Source organism: Zophobas morio, unplaced genomic scaffold (genome assembly GCF_036711695.1).
Source record: "Zophobas morio isolate AGI-343-1 ecotype UQ-CSIRO unplaced genomic scaffold, CSIRO_AGI_Zmor_V1 ptg000011l, whole genome shotgun sequence".
In the NCBI taxonomy this organism is placed as follows: Eukaryota; Metazoa; Arthropoda; class Insecta; order Coleoptera; family Tenebrionidae; genus Zophobas; species Zophobas morio.
The window spans coordinates 6,516,268-6,531,135 of record NW_026972116.1 but is presented as its reverse complement, the minus strand read 5'-3'; the positions used below and the strand labels follow the sequence as shown (position 1 = coordinate 6,531,135).

General features: G+C 29.9%; 1 protein-coding gene across 3 annotated transcripts in view; it reads right to left on the bottom strand.

Annotated features, from left to right (window-relative positions):
* Positions 1-14,603, bottom strand: part of LOC135126722 (organic cation transporter protein-like) — a 40,454-nt gene extending 25,851 nt beyond the window's left edge. The window contains exon 1 of one of the 3 annotated variants that reach the window (XM_064052830.1): positions 14,533-14,603. Coding sequence is in view for 1 of the 3 variants with exons in the window: in XM_064052827.1 (XP_063908897.1) it covers positions 6,146-6,182 (37 nt within the window). In the remaining 2 variants the exon portion in view is untranslated. Of the gene's footprint in view, positions 1-6,044; positions 6,344-14,532 lie in introns of those variants that run through there. The other 2 variants (XM_064052827.1, XM_064052829.1) reach the window with 2 other exon arrangements.
* Positions 14,604-14,868: the final 265 nt, after the last annotated feature.

Sequence of the window (14,868 nt, the reverse complement as noted above, 5' to 3'; positions counted from 1 at the left end):
TGGAAAAAGTGGATATACACGCTTAGCATAATTTTTAAGCCTCAATTCCTGCAACTTTGTTAACGGAATAGATGCCCATATTTTGCGGTCTTCTTGACCTAATTAGTGGAAATGACCTTAAAATTTACGCATTACTCATATACAGTTTCCAAGTAGCAAAGCCAAGGATCAGTTTAGGATGTTTTATAGTTGTCATTAAAATGATTAATTTTGTCCCTATATTACATTAAAAAGTCGTACACCTTTACCTAAGACATTGACATAGCTATTAAATTTTGCTAAAGTGCTTTTTGTGAGGCTGATTGAAGGTGAAACTTTTATGACACGACCTTTAATAAAAAAAAAATGTTATCCCGATAAGTTTATTATGCACAGAACGTAGATTTATTTGTTTCAATATGAACTTAATGTGAACATATGGTTAATTTATGTGTATACTACAAATAATGAAATTTTAATCAATGGCGAAATACTCTTGTCGGTTATTAGGTTGTTATTTTATTTTTAAAAGTTCATTAGTTCATTTGATATCAGGACTTATCGGTCATTTCGGTCTTTATTAGAACGCTTTTATTTTATTTGGCGTCGAATTTATTTCAGTTTATATTTTTATTCAATTAACCGCTCGTACTTTTATCATTAATTTATACATACATGGACTAATTAATGTTTATGTGAACAAATATTTAAATTATCAAATATAGAAATAGCTAATTTACAGTTGTTGTTTTTTGCTGTTACATTTTTTTATGACGACAATTTTGTTGCAATTAATAATAATCAGCCTTCATCACATTTTTGAACATATATTATCAAACCTTGAAGAGAAGAAGCGGTAAAGAAGTGAATTATATACCTATTAATTAATTCGTAGCAACAACATGTTTATAAGTGGTTAGAGAAATTACATTTAATTATATGTATATAGTAGTCACAGTTGCATGGTATATGAGAAATAAATCCACGTGTCATAAATAACTTTGATAATAATAATTAAACTCCGAGAAATTGTGGTGGATATTTACAGTGAATCTGTATCTGGAGTTTTTTTAACTGAAGTGTTTGTACTTTAAAAACTGTTTAGATGATCTAAATTTATACCTGACAGTAAAAGCAAATAAATAAATGTTTTAAATTTAGAAACAGAGTAATTTTAATACATTTTTTATCGAATTACCTAACTATTTATTTTCTGTGTTACAAAGAAAAAGATGTAATACAGGGCTCCACAGTTGTGCAGACATTACTTATAATAGGAACTGAGACATGTGTAAGATAGGAGATAATTGATATGTATATTGTCGTTTACATGCATATTGTATTAATTATATCATTCTTACTCAAAATCTAACTTATTTTCTAGAGATTTTAAATATAACTAACTGTATATGGTTAGTGGAACTTATTTAATAAACTTTGTGTAATGTCATCTTGGAGTAAACTTATTCCTGGTGCATACCTTGGGTGCAGTTTGCAACAGAAAACAACAGGTTACAGTATACATATTTATAGATCACATTCCCAATGAAAATGAACCCACCTTCTACCGCATAACTGAAAAGTATTTTGAATTTTTCGAGGTTAATCAAGTAAAGAATGAAGTAATATAAAAAAAATAAAGTTACGTGCAAAAAATAAATACTTCAGTTTATCTACGTGTATTGGGGAAGGCAGGTAAAGTAAGTATGAAGAGAAAGTGAAACCGAATTAACTTGAGTAAGAGTTTCTTTACTCTGTGGTATTTCGTAAATTACTTCTTGGGGTTACATTCTAACTGATATTTTTGTGATATTGGTAAATCCAGTGTAACACTATACTGCTGGACAAAAAAACCCGGACAGCTTCACATTTGTAACTTTAACGCTAATAACATGAAACTTTGAAATTAATTTTGAATAAGTAGCTCGATATTGATTTCTGAACATTTCTCTATAACTTCCCTTCCATTGTTTTCCCCTGGAACTTGTAAAATCATTTTTTCGAATTTTTATTTAATTTATAAATAATAATAATTAATAAATATTCAGATAACGGTTTTTTTTTTCTGGTTACCACGGCTGCTGCTATTATTGTTAATGTAAAAATAGTAGATCTTCATGATGATGGTTGCAGTGTGCGCTATATTGCTAATGCATTAAATTTCGTAAAAAATACTGGGCATTATGCCCTAGGGCGATCTCAAGAATTATATTATATTATATCTGGAGACAAGGTTCTGGCTGAAAGACGTGTACCACAGAACTGGAAGTTCGATTTATGCTCTCTTACATTTTTAGAGATTCGTACAACATCTAATACCGTGGCACAGCGATTAAAAAATTCGCTTGGTACTACTGTTTCTACAAGAACAGTCTGCAGAAGACTACTGGAAAACAATTTATCATCTCGAAGCGTGCAACGGATCTAAAACTGTAATAGTAACGATAGCAAAGTTTAGACCAATATGAAAAGTTTCTCTTCTCAGATGAGTCAAATTGAATTTAAGATGCTCAGTGCTGCTTTAAATAATACTCTATGATGGCAGAGGTGTTAGCTACGGTCTGGGGAGGCATATCATAGAAGCTTGCACAGATTTAGTAATTATGGAAAGAAGAAGCATAACAGCTCTAAGATACCGACTGTTTAGTAGACCATATTGTACCATACGCACCCTTCGTTGGTCCGGATTTCATCTTTATGCACGACAACGCCCGTCCTCGCGTCCACATATCGCGAATATAGTAAGGGATTATTTGGATGAGGTTGGTATCACAAGCATGAACTGGCCAGTACGTAGCACAGATCTAAGCCCTATAGAGCATGTCTGGGACGAAATGGGAAAAGGCATTAGGAGGCTTGAAAACGTTCCAGGAACAATTCAGGAGGTGCAATGTGATCTTCGAGAAGAATGGGAACAGCTGAATCAAGATGTAATAGCCAACATCATCCGAAATATACCACAGCGCTTACGTGCTGTAATTGAAAGCCGACGACGTAACACCCGATATTAATCGGGGTACCTACACCGTTAGAGTGTAAATTAGAACGCATGACATGTTTAGTGTTATATTCTGATTTTGACTTTAATTACTTTTTTTATGTTTCCACATGTTATGGAATAATGTTATGCTTTCTGTTCATGAATAAATTAATGTTTTGTTTTTTGGAATATTTTCTACAAAAGTTATCTTTAACAATTGCAGGTAATCATAAAAAATTCAAATATTCGGGATTTTTTGTTCACGAGTGTATTATTGGTAACTTTATTCATTTATTTGTTCTTCTATTAATTCGACTCATATGTATCTAACGTGATTGAGATATGTAATAGGTTAGATCCGTAAAGAGATATATAACAAATAAAATTTTATTTTTTCCAAAAAAATTAATATAACAAAACAAAAATTTTATGATATATAAAAGACGATAATAACCTAGTGAAATTATCTTTATTTTCCCAAGTTATTATTATTAATTTTCTCCACAAATTTCAAAATTTAACATAAAAAATTATCAGTATATTTGGAATTTACTGACCTCCATTCATTTAATTTTAAAATAAAGAGGCAGTTTCATTTATTTAAAAAAATACCCCTTAATGAAGGGATTGAATGGCAGTGAATTACTCAAACTTTGATAAATTTCATATAAAGCGGAGCAAAAAAAAAATGTTTAACCTTGTTATTGTCTTTGGTTCCCAAAGCTGTGGGTCAACCTATACTTTTTGTCACTGAAAAGTGACGTCTATTAATAGAATTATTTTGTTTAAATTGTTGTTGGTTTTAAATGGCATAAATAATTACAGGTACAATTAGATTAGATCACTTCCTCAAAGCAACAAGAGTGCAGTTTATAATTTAAACATAATAAGTGATTTTATTTAATTATTATTTCAAAACTACTTCCATCTTAAAAAACTAGACGGAAAATATTCTGCACGAATTTTAATTACTCTTCACACAAAATAGTGTAGCAGCACAGATGATTGTTAAGAAATCAGGTGTAGATTATTTCTTATATAGAAAATCCACATTCACAGACTTGTATAACACACGATCAGGAAAATACAATACCTACAGTTATGTAGGTATGTGAAAGATGTGTAATGAAACCGGAGGCTAATACTATGTATATTTTTTTTTATTTTGGAGACGTCAAGATGTATTTCAGGCAAACTTCAAAAAGTTAATATTTATATTTTCTCAACTGTGTAATATTAAATTTGTTGTGAGATCAGGCTTAAGAACAATACCTTAACAAGTAGGAAGACTTTCACTAATAATAATCAGTAATCACGTTTATAATGGAAATGTAGTTAAAACTGCAAACTCAAATGGATTTTTTGCATAATAGTTTTGAAACAAATGTCATTTCTTTATTGAATGAATTTTGCAATGGAACAATTATTTTAATAATTAGTAACCTAAACACAACATTTTCAAACAAAAATTTAAAACGCCATAGCCAATAATTTTTTATTACCTAAAAATCCACAAATGCAACCAGTCTTAAGTTAACAGAATAAAATATCCTTTTCAATATTTTTTCATCTGTAAACAATGCGAAATAAAATATACTACACACAATTAGTCACTCGGCTAAACGTCTCCTTGTGCTGACTTTCTGCCTTAGATAAAATCATGTTTGTCCAGTAAACAATAAACGCATCTTTCTATTTAAAAATAAAAATTATTAAACTGGTGAACATATTTGACATTATCAGTTAAAATATATGACTCTTTTTTTTCTAAGAATCTAGCCTCTACATTTTCAGCCTGAAATTTCTAACCTAATGTCTTTCAGTCGAATATAATGGTGAAACAAGATCCTCGTTTCCGGAACACTTGCCATGAAATTAAAAAAAAAATGTTTTGCCAACCAAATAGAGTCATGAAATATTTTATGCTGACTGTAGGCAGTTAAGATACTGCTGGTTTCTGATTCATAAAATTTTTGATAACATTTTGATACCTTTATCTATTTATACCAATTAAATTACTAAAAAATTTCATGGTTATTTCAGCTATTAATTTAAAAGATAATCATTTTTACTTGACACGCTATTCCTATATGCTGATAGAAACAACTGTTATATTTTTCGTTTTAGTCGTATTTTAAAACATCTAGATTAAAAAACATATATACTTATTTGACAATCTCTGGGTTTTCCCGTTTAATAAAAATAAAATACTTTGGAGAAAAGAGATTTGTTTTATTAATCTTAATAAGTGCTATTTTGCTTAAATAATAGAATTATTTAAATACAGAATTTGCGAATGTGGGTTTTTCTTTACTAAATATGTTAACAACAAGTGCACACCATAATACAATTACACTGATAATAACCAGACATCAGATAAGTAAATTAATTAATTAGTGAATTACATTTTATGACACTTTAAAACCAAACGTAAACATGTCTCATCTGAACTTTTTTAAAGAAATAATATAATGCCATCTTGCAAAATTTTATAAATTATTCCATGGAAATATTTACTACATCTTTAAATAAATAAAAAAGACTGAACTGAAACGGTGTTTTTCACGTAACGTATTTTGAAATACGCTGTTTCGTATTGCGTCCATCCACAATTAAAATAAACAATTATGTTTTGTCGCAATACGAACATACCATTGCGTCAAGCTTATTACCATCATGGACAATTCATTATGAAAAACAAGATCTTGTTTTTCACACCAAAGTTTTCATTTCTCGTAACAGTAGTATTTCCTCATAACAAAAATAACTCAAAATTCATTTCTTTTGGTTTATCATATCGCTGCACTTAAATCGCAACAATAGCAGCACTTGTTAGATTAATTTTTAAAAACGGGATTATCCTTCGTCAAGGTAACTGTCTAGTGACTTATTATAAACCTACTGATAGTGTTTTATTGTATTTAACTTTAAACAAAAATGACAACATTTTAAACAGCATAAAAAATTGTTACTCAAAACGTTTCAAAATAGACTTTTTGGATCTTTTTGTCGGTGGTTCAGTTACCTGCCTTTCGTATTTCGTAGCTCCGTCACAATTTTTAATTTTTAAATTTGTGCATCATACCTTAATGAAGTGAAGTTCCAAAAAATGTAGTAACTAACACCGAAAAAGCGAATAGTTTATCTCATACCCCAAACCACCCCAACTTGCACCACCTCACTTACGAAAATATTCTTTATCCGTAGTCCAGCACAGGACCATGTTATACCGATTCGCGCGTTGACAGTAACTGATTATGATTTTAAATGATGCCGGCTTTTAATCGGAAGTTGTTTGTTGAGTGGCGGAGCACTAGAAATGCAGCCGCGGTGCTCCTCTACCGTGTGTTAAAACGCTGCAGCGGCCTCCAAACCCCGGAACAGGTTGAGAAAGTCCGCAAATTGAACTGCCGGAAAAGCGAGCTTTGCTTAAGACGCAAGAGCTTCGCGCAAGGATGTGGTGCACCTTTTCTAAAGACGTGACTTTGATATTTACGCTTATGCAAAAATTAGAATTTATTGTCAGCGTTTTCAATGAAAATATATTTACTGCATGAATACACACGGAACAATAGAAATATTTAACTGGATTCATTAACAGCACTAAGACAAAACATTATTATTTTCTACCTGTTTAAATGAATTTCCGAAACTGACATTTTTTCACAGATGTACTCACAACGGTTTCCACAGCTTGTCTACTGCAATCCAGGAAGACTTTTGACAAATAGGAAATAGGTCATATTTGTTTATAAATGGAGGTGTTTTTAAAAATAAATTTATACGTAGGTAATGTATGAAAATAATAAAACAATTTTTTTCACATACGAACAGACCTCCCAAAATTAAATAAACGGATGAGTAGTTTTAGGATATATTTTGTCAAAGATGTTTGAACAGATCCACGTTTATATTACTAACATATTTCACTGAAGTTAAAGTACTGTAAACTAAAGTAAAATCAATCAATATCTAATATTATATTTTATGTGTTTATCTGTTAATGATTTTGTCAGACTACTGAACTACTAATCCAATTACGATGAAATATTTCAAGTACTACGTTAACTAAAATTTGCTTTTTATCTGAGCTAACAGTGTATCCTTATTTTTAACTTTGCGATGGGTTGTCTGCAAAAGAAATTTAGAGCATGAAAGTTTACTGTGTATCTAAAAAACATCCTGTCCTAAAAACCAAAATGTCATTTCAAAAATTTTGTTTTACTACACAATTGCTCCGAGATATAGTGTTATTCCTGTACATTTAACACCTTTATTTAACAACGTTTGTGTTGCTTGTATTTGAAATTTCTAAATTATGTATTTTACAAAATATCACATAAACCTTTCTTCTCTTTTTTGAGATAAAGTACAATGAACTTTAGAAATTGAAAAGATTAACACAAATAAAATAAAAAAAATCTGACGTCGGTACGGTATTAACAGATTATACGATTTAATTTTGTGGGTTAAATATTGTCTGCTCTACATAGCATGTTCAAAAAAAATTGAATAAGCATGTGAAGGTATTAAACGTCTTGTAAAATTTTGAAAAAATGTGTTTTCGTTTATTCTTTTTTTGAGCACAGGGCACAAGATGTTTCAAAATATTCACTTTGTTTAGTAAATTATTGATGACCTTACAACTAAGTATTTTTCAAATGCATTTTTTTTTTGCTTACCGAGTGTAAGTTAAGAAAATATTGTAATTGAATTCTCCGGGCAATTGGCTACTTTTATATTTTCCCGATAGGTCACGACCCCTAAAGTATGCAAAAAGAGGTCTCCCGTTTCTGTCTGTCTGTCCGCCGTCTGTGTCGATTTTTGTTACACAGATGATCTCCGTAACTACTAGACCGATTGTTGTCAAATTTTATATGTGTATTATGAATTATATAGTATTCAATGGTAAAATACTGACCAAACTTTGTCTAATCGTCCCCATCAACAATATGTCAAAATTGTACGTCGTAAATAGGTTTTAAATTGTGTACAATAACATACACCTACACGTGTCGTTTATGAATCCGTGTTTAGTTTTTCCCTGAGACATTCAGATTTTTGGAAAATAAATCAAAATTGTATATACAACATTTTGCAATTTAATTTTGAATCTGCAAAACCGACTGCTTTAAAATCTTGCAGCCGTTTTAAAGTTAGCATGGTAAATTATTAATCAAAATATATATTTATTTATCTCCCCAAAAAATTGATGACGCAATCTCAAACTGTTGCCGAATAAATCCTGTCTAAAACGTACAAAACATGATGAGATCTACACTTTATCACGACATTAGAATTGCTTATACAGGGTGTCAATTTATTTTATTGATTAAATCACGAACGGCTCACTCTTTTCTGAAAATTTGGAAATACAATATTGTTGTTATTAGTATTACAGGGCATTCACCCGAATTAATGTGCGTGTTTTGTAAAGGAAAAATTCATGTGTTAAAATCATTTCTTCCATTGTGATCTAGTAGTCTATTATTTTTTATTCCAAAGTTGTAAAAATGAAATTTTTGCACTAAGAATTAAAGTTTACAAACGTCAGCTTGTCTAAATCTACAAGTGTTTCTAATCTTAATTTCAGACTGTAATGATTCCTTTGATGTTTGATACCCAAATTTTGAGATATAAAGATATTATTGACCTACAATTCTAAAAAAATACTTTTACTATTTTAATTAACAATTTATTATTAAAATATTATAAGATGTTATTTTACTAATCTTGTTTATAACTAGCTGGTACTATAAGACAACTTATTCGTTAACTACTTATACAAAGTAACAGACTTTGAAATATATGAGCTTTAGTATTAAAATATTTATATATTAGTATAGTAACAAAATTACTTGTATACCTATATGAGAGTTATTGCCATTTATTTTTTGTTGCTTTCGTATATACAAATATGCAAATTTTGCAGAAAAAGTTTGTGTTGTTAAATATTTTACTTATTATTTAATAATCCTATCAAGCCCACGACTAAATTTAAAGCTCGCCGCCTATGAGTGTGGATGCAGAATAATCCATGTTCGGCTTGTATTTTTAAACTTGTTTGCGTCGTTCCTTCCCAGAAGTAACTTTTAACTGACCCATGAAATTTTCATTCGCAATTTCGTTCATATTCCCGGATGGGGCGCCTCCAGATCTGGAGGACCTAGGAGGGTGGCAGGGCATTAGACTACTAATGCAAATTGACGTTTCCGCTGTTCATAAATCACGCGAAGGTCTTTAAACGGTGGCAAAGCATGTATCCAGGAATAACAATTGTCTCTGATTGTGTTTTATTAAAGGTTTTAATTAGTTTAAATTAAATTAAATAATGTAGTGACGACGTGTTTAATATGCAAATTAGTTCATGTAAATAGCAACAAATTAGATGTAATGAGGATTGAGTGGAAATGTTGAAAATGCAGTTTAAAATTTTGAGTAGTGATTTTATCGAATATGGAATTTGTGATATTTCTCAAGGCTACTTTAGACTAGAGGGTACATGTTCTAGATTATTTTCAGTATCGATTACATCTTTATTAATTTATTAAGAAACGCATTAATTATTTAAATTTATTGGGATAATTTTTTGCGAAGTGTAGCTTGCTGTTAATCTAATTTGTACGTTCACTATGAGTACTTGCTTGTGTAAGGACAAAAAACAGATATTTAAACAATATAATCATATTTTAAGCTTGTGTAATACTAGGAACTTCTTGTATCATATTTTTAGTCTGAACTTTTGACCTTCTAATTTTAAAGTATTCTTTACAAAAACAATTCTTAGCTGAAATAATAACAGTAATAATTTGTGCAGTTGCCCTTCATTTTACGTAAAAGGTTCGTTTCAACATATGCAGAAAAATTCCAACACGTTTCGAGAAAAAAACAACATTTATTAAAAAGAGGCCTTTATTGAAAGTAAAAATGATAAATAACTTTATCCTTGCAGTTTATAATTTAACTGTTTTTAGGTACCAAGATAACAGAGAATGGCCGCTTTTTACTAGATACCATTTTTAGGGTGGATTTATGTATAAAAGCTGAGAATATGGTGGATATTTCATTCTGATTAACGTTTTAAATTTCTGTAAATATATGGGTATGTCAGAATAATAGTTATTTATGTGAGCATCAAGTTTTCTGACCAAGCGCTACCCCTGTTGGTAAATCATGTGAGGGTGTTAAAAGGAGATATTTCCTGAACAAGTTACGCATAGGTTTTTGTTTATTTACACAAGTCTATATTATTAACGCAATAGTTTGGTAGAATTTGTTTATCCTGATTGACTACAGTTTCCTGATCTTCTTCATTTTATCATGGGTATGATTTTATAGATCACCATTTTATTCCCTTTTCTATTATCAAATGAGTGAATGTATTCTCAGAACGATAGCGTTCAAAATATTAGAATATGATAATCTAATTTATGAAAATCATTTCAAAACATTAGGAATATCTCATAACATTGTATTAGTATGTCATCGCCAACTACTTCGAAACTATTATCTGAAGATTAGGTGATAGGTATTTATATAATTTGAAATATTGATTTCTTATAAACACATTAATGGTGTTTAATAAAATAATAGCAATAGAAATGATAAAATTGGTCTAATGTTACTTCCCTTCCCCCTGAAGTGCGGTACAAGAATATCCAGCTTTTTTGAAAAATTATAAAATTTGATTTTGCAAATTTGACAACAATCGATACAGCAGTTTCGGAGAATAACTGTCTTACAAAAATCGACACAGACGGCAGACAGACAGACGGAAAAATGAGACTTATTTTTCATAGTCTAGGGATTATGACACGTCAAGAAAACATGAAAGGGGCCAGTCATCAGAAAAACCTTAGTACAATGCTTCTTTAGTTTACGTTCGGGAACTAAAAACCACGTAATAAGGCAGTCAAAGCTTGGTTATAAACTTAAACATAAAAATAATAATTGTCCCTATTAACTTTCGTATTATTTTGATAACTATAATTAAATTTACTGTTACTATTGTGATAACAACTGATTGAAACATAAATCATATTGCGGTTTATATGAGGGTCGACCTACTGTTTTGAGGGTATTATTATTAGTCTGAATATAAATAAAATTAATTGGACGATTTTGTAAAATACAAGGTAGTAACACTTAATTACAATGTGAAAAAAAAACGAATTAGAATTCCCTTTGATAATGTGCATTGTAGTTTATTGGTTTACAATAATATTAATAATGATTAACGTGTTAACATTTTTTTACAAAATTTACATACATCAAATACAAAACACAACAGTTAAATTTAGACATTGAATTTCACTACAAATTCATTCAATTTTTTTCAGTTTCATTTTGGATTGAGAAAAATCATGCATAATTTGAAACACGAATAATAATATAAAATCAGCATTGCCGTTTTTGTACTTGTTTAGTCTTATAGAGAGTAGTGTAATACGGTCACTTCTGTTATAATCGCTTTGATATTTATCTATAAATAAAAGACAATGCAAAATAAATACACACGGGAACGCAAGAATATTAGATAAGCGTTTCAAAATAAATTGCTTCATTTTGCAGTTTATGGCTTCATACAAAAAGTTGAAAAAATATTAGTAACGTAACTATTACATTAATATATCCTGTATGAAAAAATACGTTTAACATTTTCATAAACAACGTTAAAAAGATGTGCAGATAAAGTAATTTTTAAGAGTTGTACAAAAATATAAATAAATGTTCGTATCCTTACTGACTTCATAAAAACCAGGACAAACGCAAACACATAAATTAACAAACGTTAATCTTTAGAAACCCCTGTTAGAACAACAATGACCCTTTAAAAAGCCTGAAATTGGTTAAGATTCGTTGCGACGGTTGATGCGCTGTCCCCACCTTCGCGTGAACGGAGCTGATTCCTCGACCAACTGTGTTATTATAATATTATATATATGAGCTGATGATCTTGAAATAGATGGAGTGATTATCACCAAACATAACTACTAGACAAAAGCTTCAAAGTTATAAGACTCTTTTTTAAGAATTACAAAAATTGGAAAAACATTGTTTTGTGTTATAATGTTCACCTCAATGCGTTGAGAAAACAATATTCTTCAAAAAATGGAATAGCCTGTTTGCAAGACGTCGCACATAAAATTCGGGATATCGGGCGAGCAACACAATCTGCAATGCTTGGAAAGAGTTTAGCATGTCGGTGATTAAACCACACTGAAAAATGGCAGACACTTTTTTATGGCAATTTTAATAAAATAAATGTGAAGCTACCACGAAAATTGGTACAAGATTAATAAATTTTGCTCAATAAATAAAATTAAACTGCGGTAAATATGCTGAAAATGTTGCCAATTTTGTCGTAAGCATAAATGAGCTCTTCGTTTAACTCCATCGATCACATGCCTCCACATCTCTGCATTATTGTAAATGTCGTTAATTTCATCTGTTTTTCTCAACCTTAATTCCTCCAAATTGTTGACAAGTTTTCGATAAATAATGTTCTTTAAATAGGGCCACAAAAAAGTCTGCAGTCTGTATTTCGGCTAATGATCCGTCTTGTTGAAAATAACCTACTCCCATTTCATCTTCGTGAAGTTGTAATACAAAATCTGCCAAAATTTCTTACGGATATCTAGCAGCAATCGTGTTACCTTGGAGAGGATTACATTGAATAAGTTAGTTAATCACACGATTATTATTGCCATGATAACCTTCACAGAACATGGGCCCTACTATCCGTCGTTGACTAATTGCAGCCCAAACACCAGTTATTTTTTGAGGATGAAGGGAAATCATTTTCGGTGCTCCATATTCTCAAATTTTGAAACTAGGCTTCATTGGCAAACGAAATTTTTCGGAACTTTGTCACACATCGTTATAATACCACCTTCTGTCCATTTCGAAAATACGATTAGATCATAAACGCTTTCTAATACAATGGAAATTTTAGTCTTTTGTCTTTCCAAGAGACCAAAGCAATTGCCATTCTTGAGTAAATACGCAAATGCGCAAATACAGTTCTGAAAAAACTCACGGCGAGATTGCTTAATAAGTACATTTATGTAAAATTTATATTAAAGTTAAAAATCAGTTTATAAGGATCTTTTTCAGTGTTGATTTCAAATATTAAGTTTACAAAATTATAGGCAATTGAAATTAATTTTGTTAAAAATATTTCGGGGAAGACATACGGATTCGGTTCCAAGGATGACTTGATTACAAATTATGTTGTTCATCCGATGTAAGTATAATTTAAGAACGAACTAATAACCTGCTTTTTGTTAGACAATTTTGGTGTCAGTATTTCCGAGTTTAAATTTCTACTTTTAATAGCTTCTTTTAAAAGCAAGGAATTCTGATTACGATTATATAACATCTTGTTCTTTAATAAAATTAAATTAAAAAACTAAAAGTTAGCTAATAGTTGAATTAAAAAATATCCTTAATATAACGTATTAAAAAAATTAAATTTTAGTTTGCAAGTTGCCTTTTAGGTTACAATGGATTTAAAGAACTAAACAAATAGCAATTCTTTAAATAACATAAATTAAAGAAACATCGTCTTTGTGAAATGAAACTCACTGACTGTATAAATTCAGACACTTTATAATGTAATATAGATGTCGAATGAATAAATATAAAATAACAATAATACTTTAAATATTTTACCAAATTTCAGAAGATTGCGCAGGATATTTCACATCGTTTCACATCAACTGGGGTCACATAAATCTGAGTTTTACTATATGATAAATATGTTTTAAGACACCAAGACGAAATACACTTTCAAACTGCATTTAATATAACTAATCTTTGTGGTAGTTACTTCATTTTATTCATAATCCGTCTGACCCGGAGACTCCGGGTTTTGACGCGATGCGTTCGAGTTCCGGGTTTACTCATTATTTTTCCTAGGTACGTGAGATTACATTTACATCATTATTATGAAAATAATTAAATACTAATGAATATATAAATATGTATTCCACAATCTAACTACATATTTGGCAGGTAATATGCGCATGTACTTTTCTAATTTTGAAATGAACCATAAAAAATTAACTAAACTTGAACACAGAACTGGGTTTAATTTTAAAATATCTGAAAAAAGAAAAGAAAATTATTTGCATGCATATTTGTTGTGCAATCAATATTTAATGAGTATTTTGTTTTCTAAATTAGTGTATTATTTGTTCGATTTAGGTACAAATTTATTTAAAAATTATAAATCACGAATCATTAATTAATAAACAAATTACAACTGCATCTACTTATCATACACAACTGAGTTATGTATTTTTTTGTCATTTTGTCTATAATTGTGTTACAAAATCTACATATGAATGTCAGGCTGTGTGTTTATTAATAAAAAAACAGACCGATGTTACACGTCGAAGTGTATTACCAAGTAAACAAACCATTTAAGTAGAAATTTAAAAAAAGCATAATAATTACAATAGTAAGTGAATACGTTATCTATTTTCAACCACACTTGGCTAACTGAACTTAATTTCTATTTTAAAAATAATTGTACACATGCTTACAGTTAAAATCTATTTATTACGCACCTGGTGCTGCTTTATTGTTAAATATTATTTTTTGTACGAATATTTGCACTAAATTGAATGCAGGAACTGAGCACAATAATCTATTCTGCTTTACATCGTTTCACTGGATCCTTGCGAAATATTTATGTTAATTAAAAACCTTATGTAAACATAAAACGGTAACACTTCTTTATTTACAGAGATAAAACAATTTTTAAACACTTTTATACAAAAACCACGCGAATATCGAAATCGGATTAGAAAGTCCCCGAAGCATTTCATTATGTAACGAGTAAAATTAGTTAAGTAATAACAGTAACCCGGTATTGAGCAACTACAATAATTGAGATCTGCGGA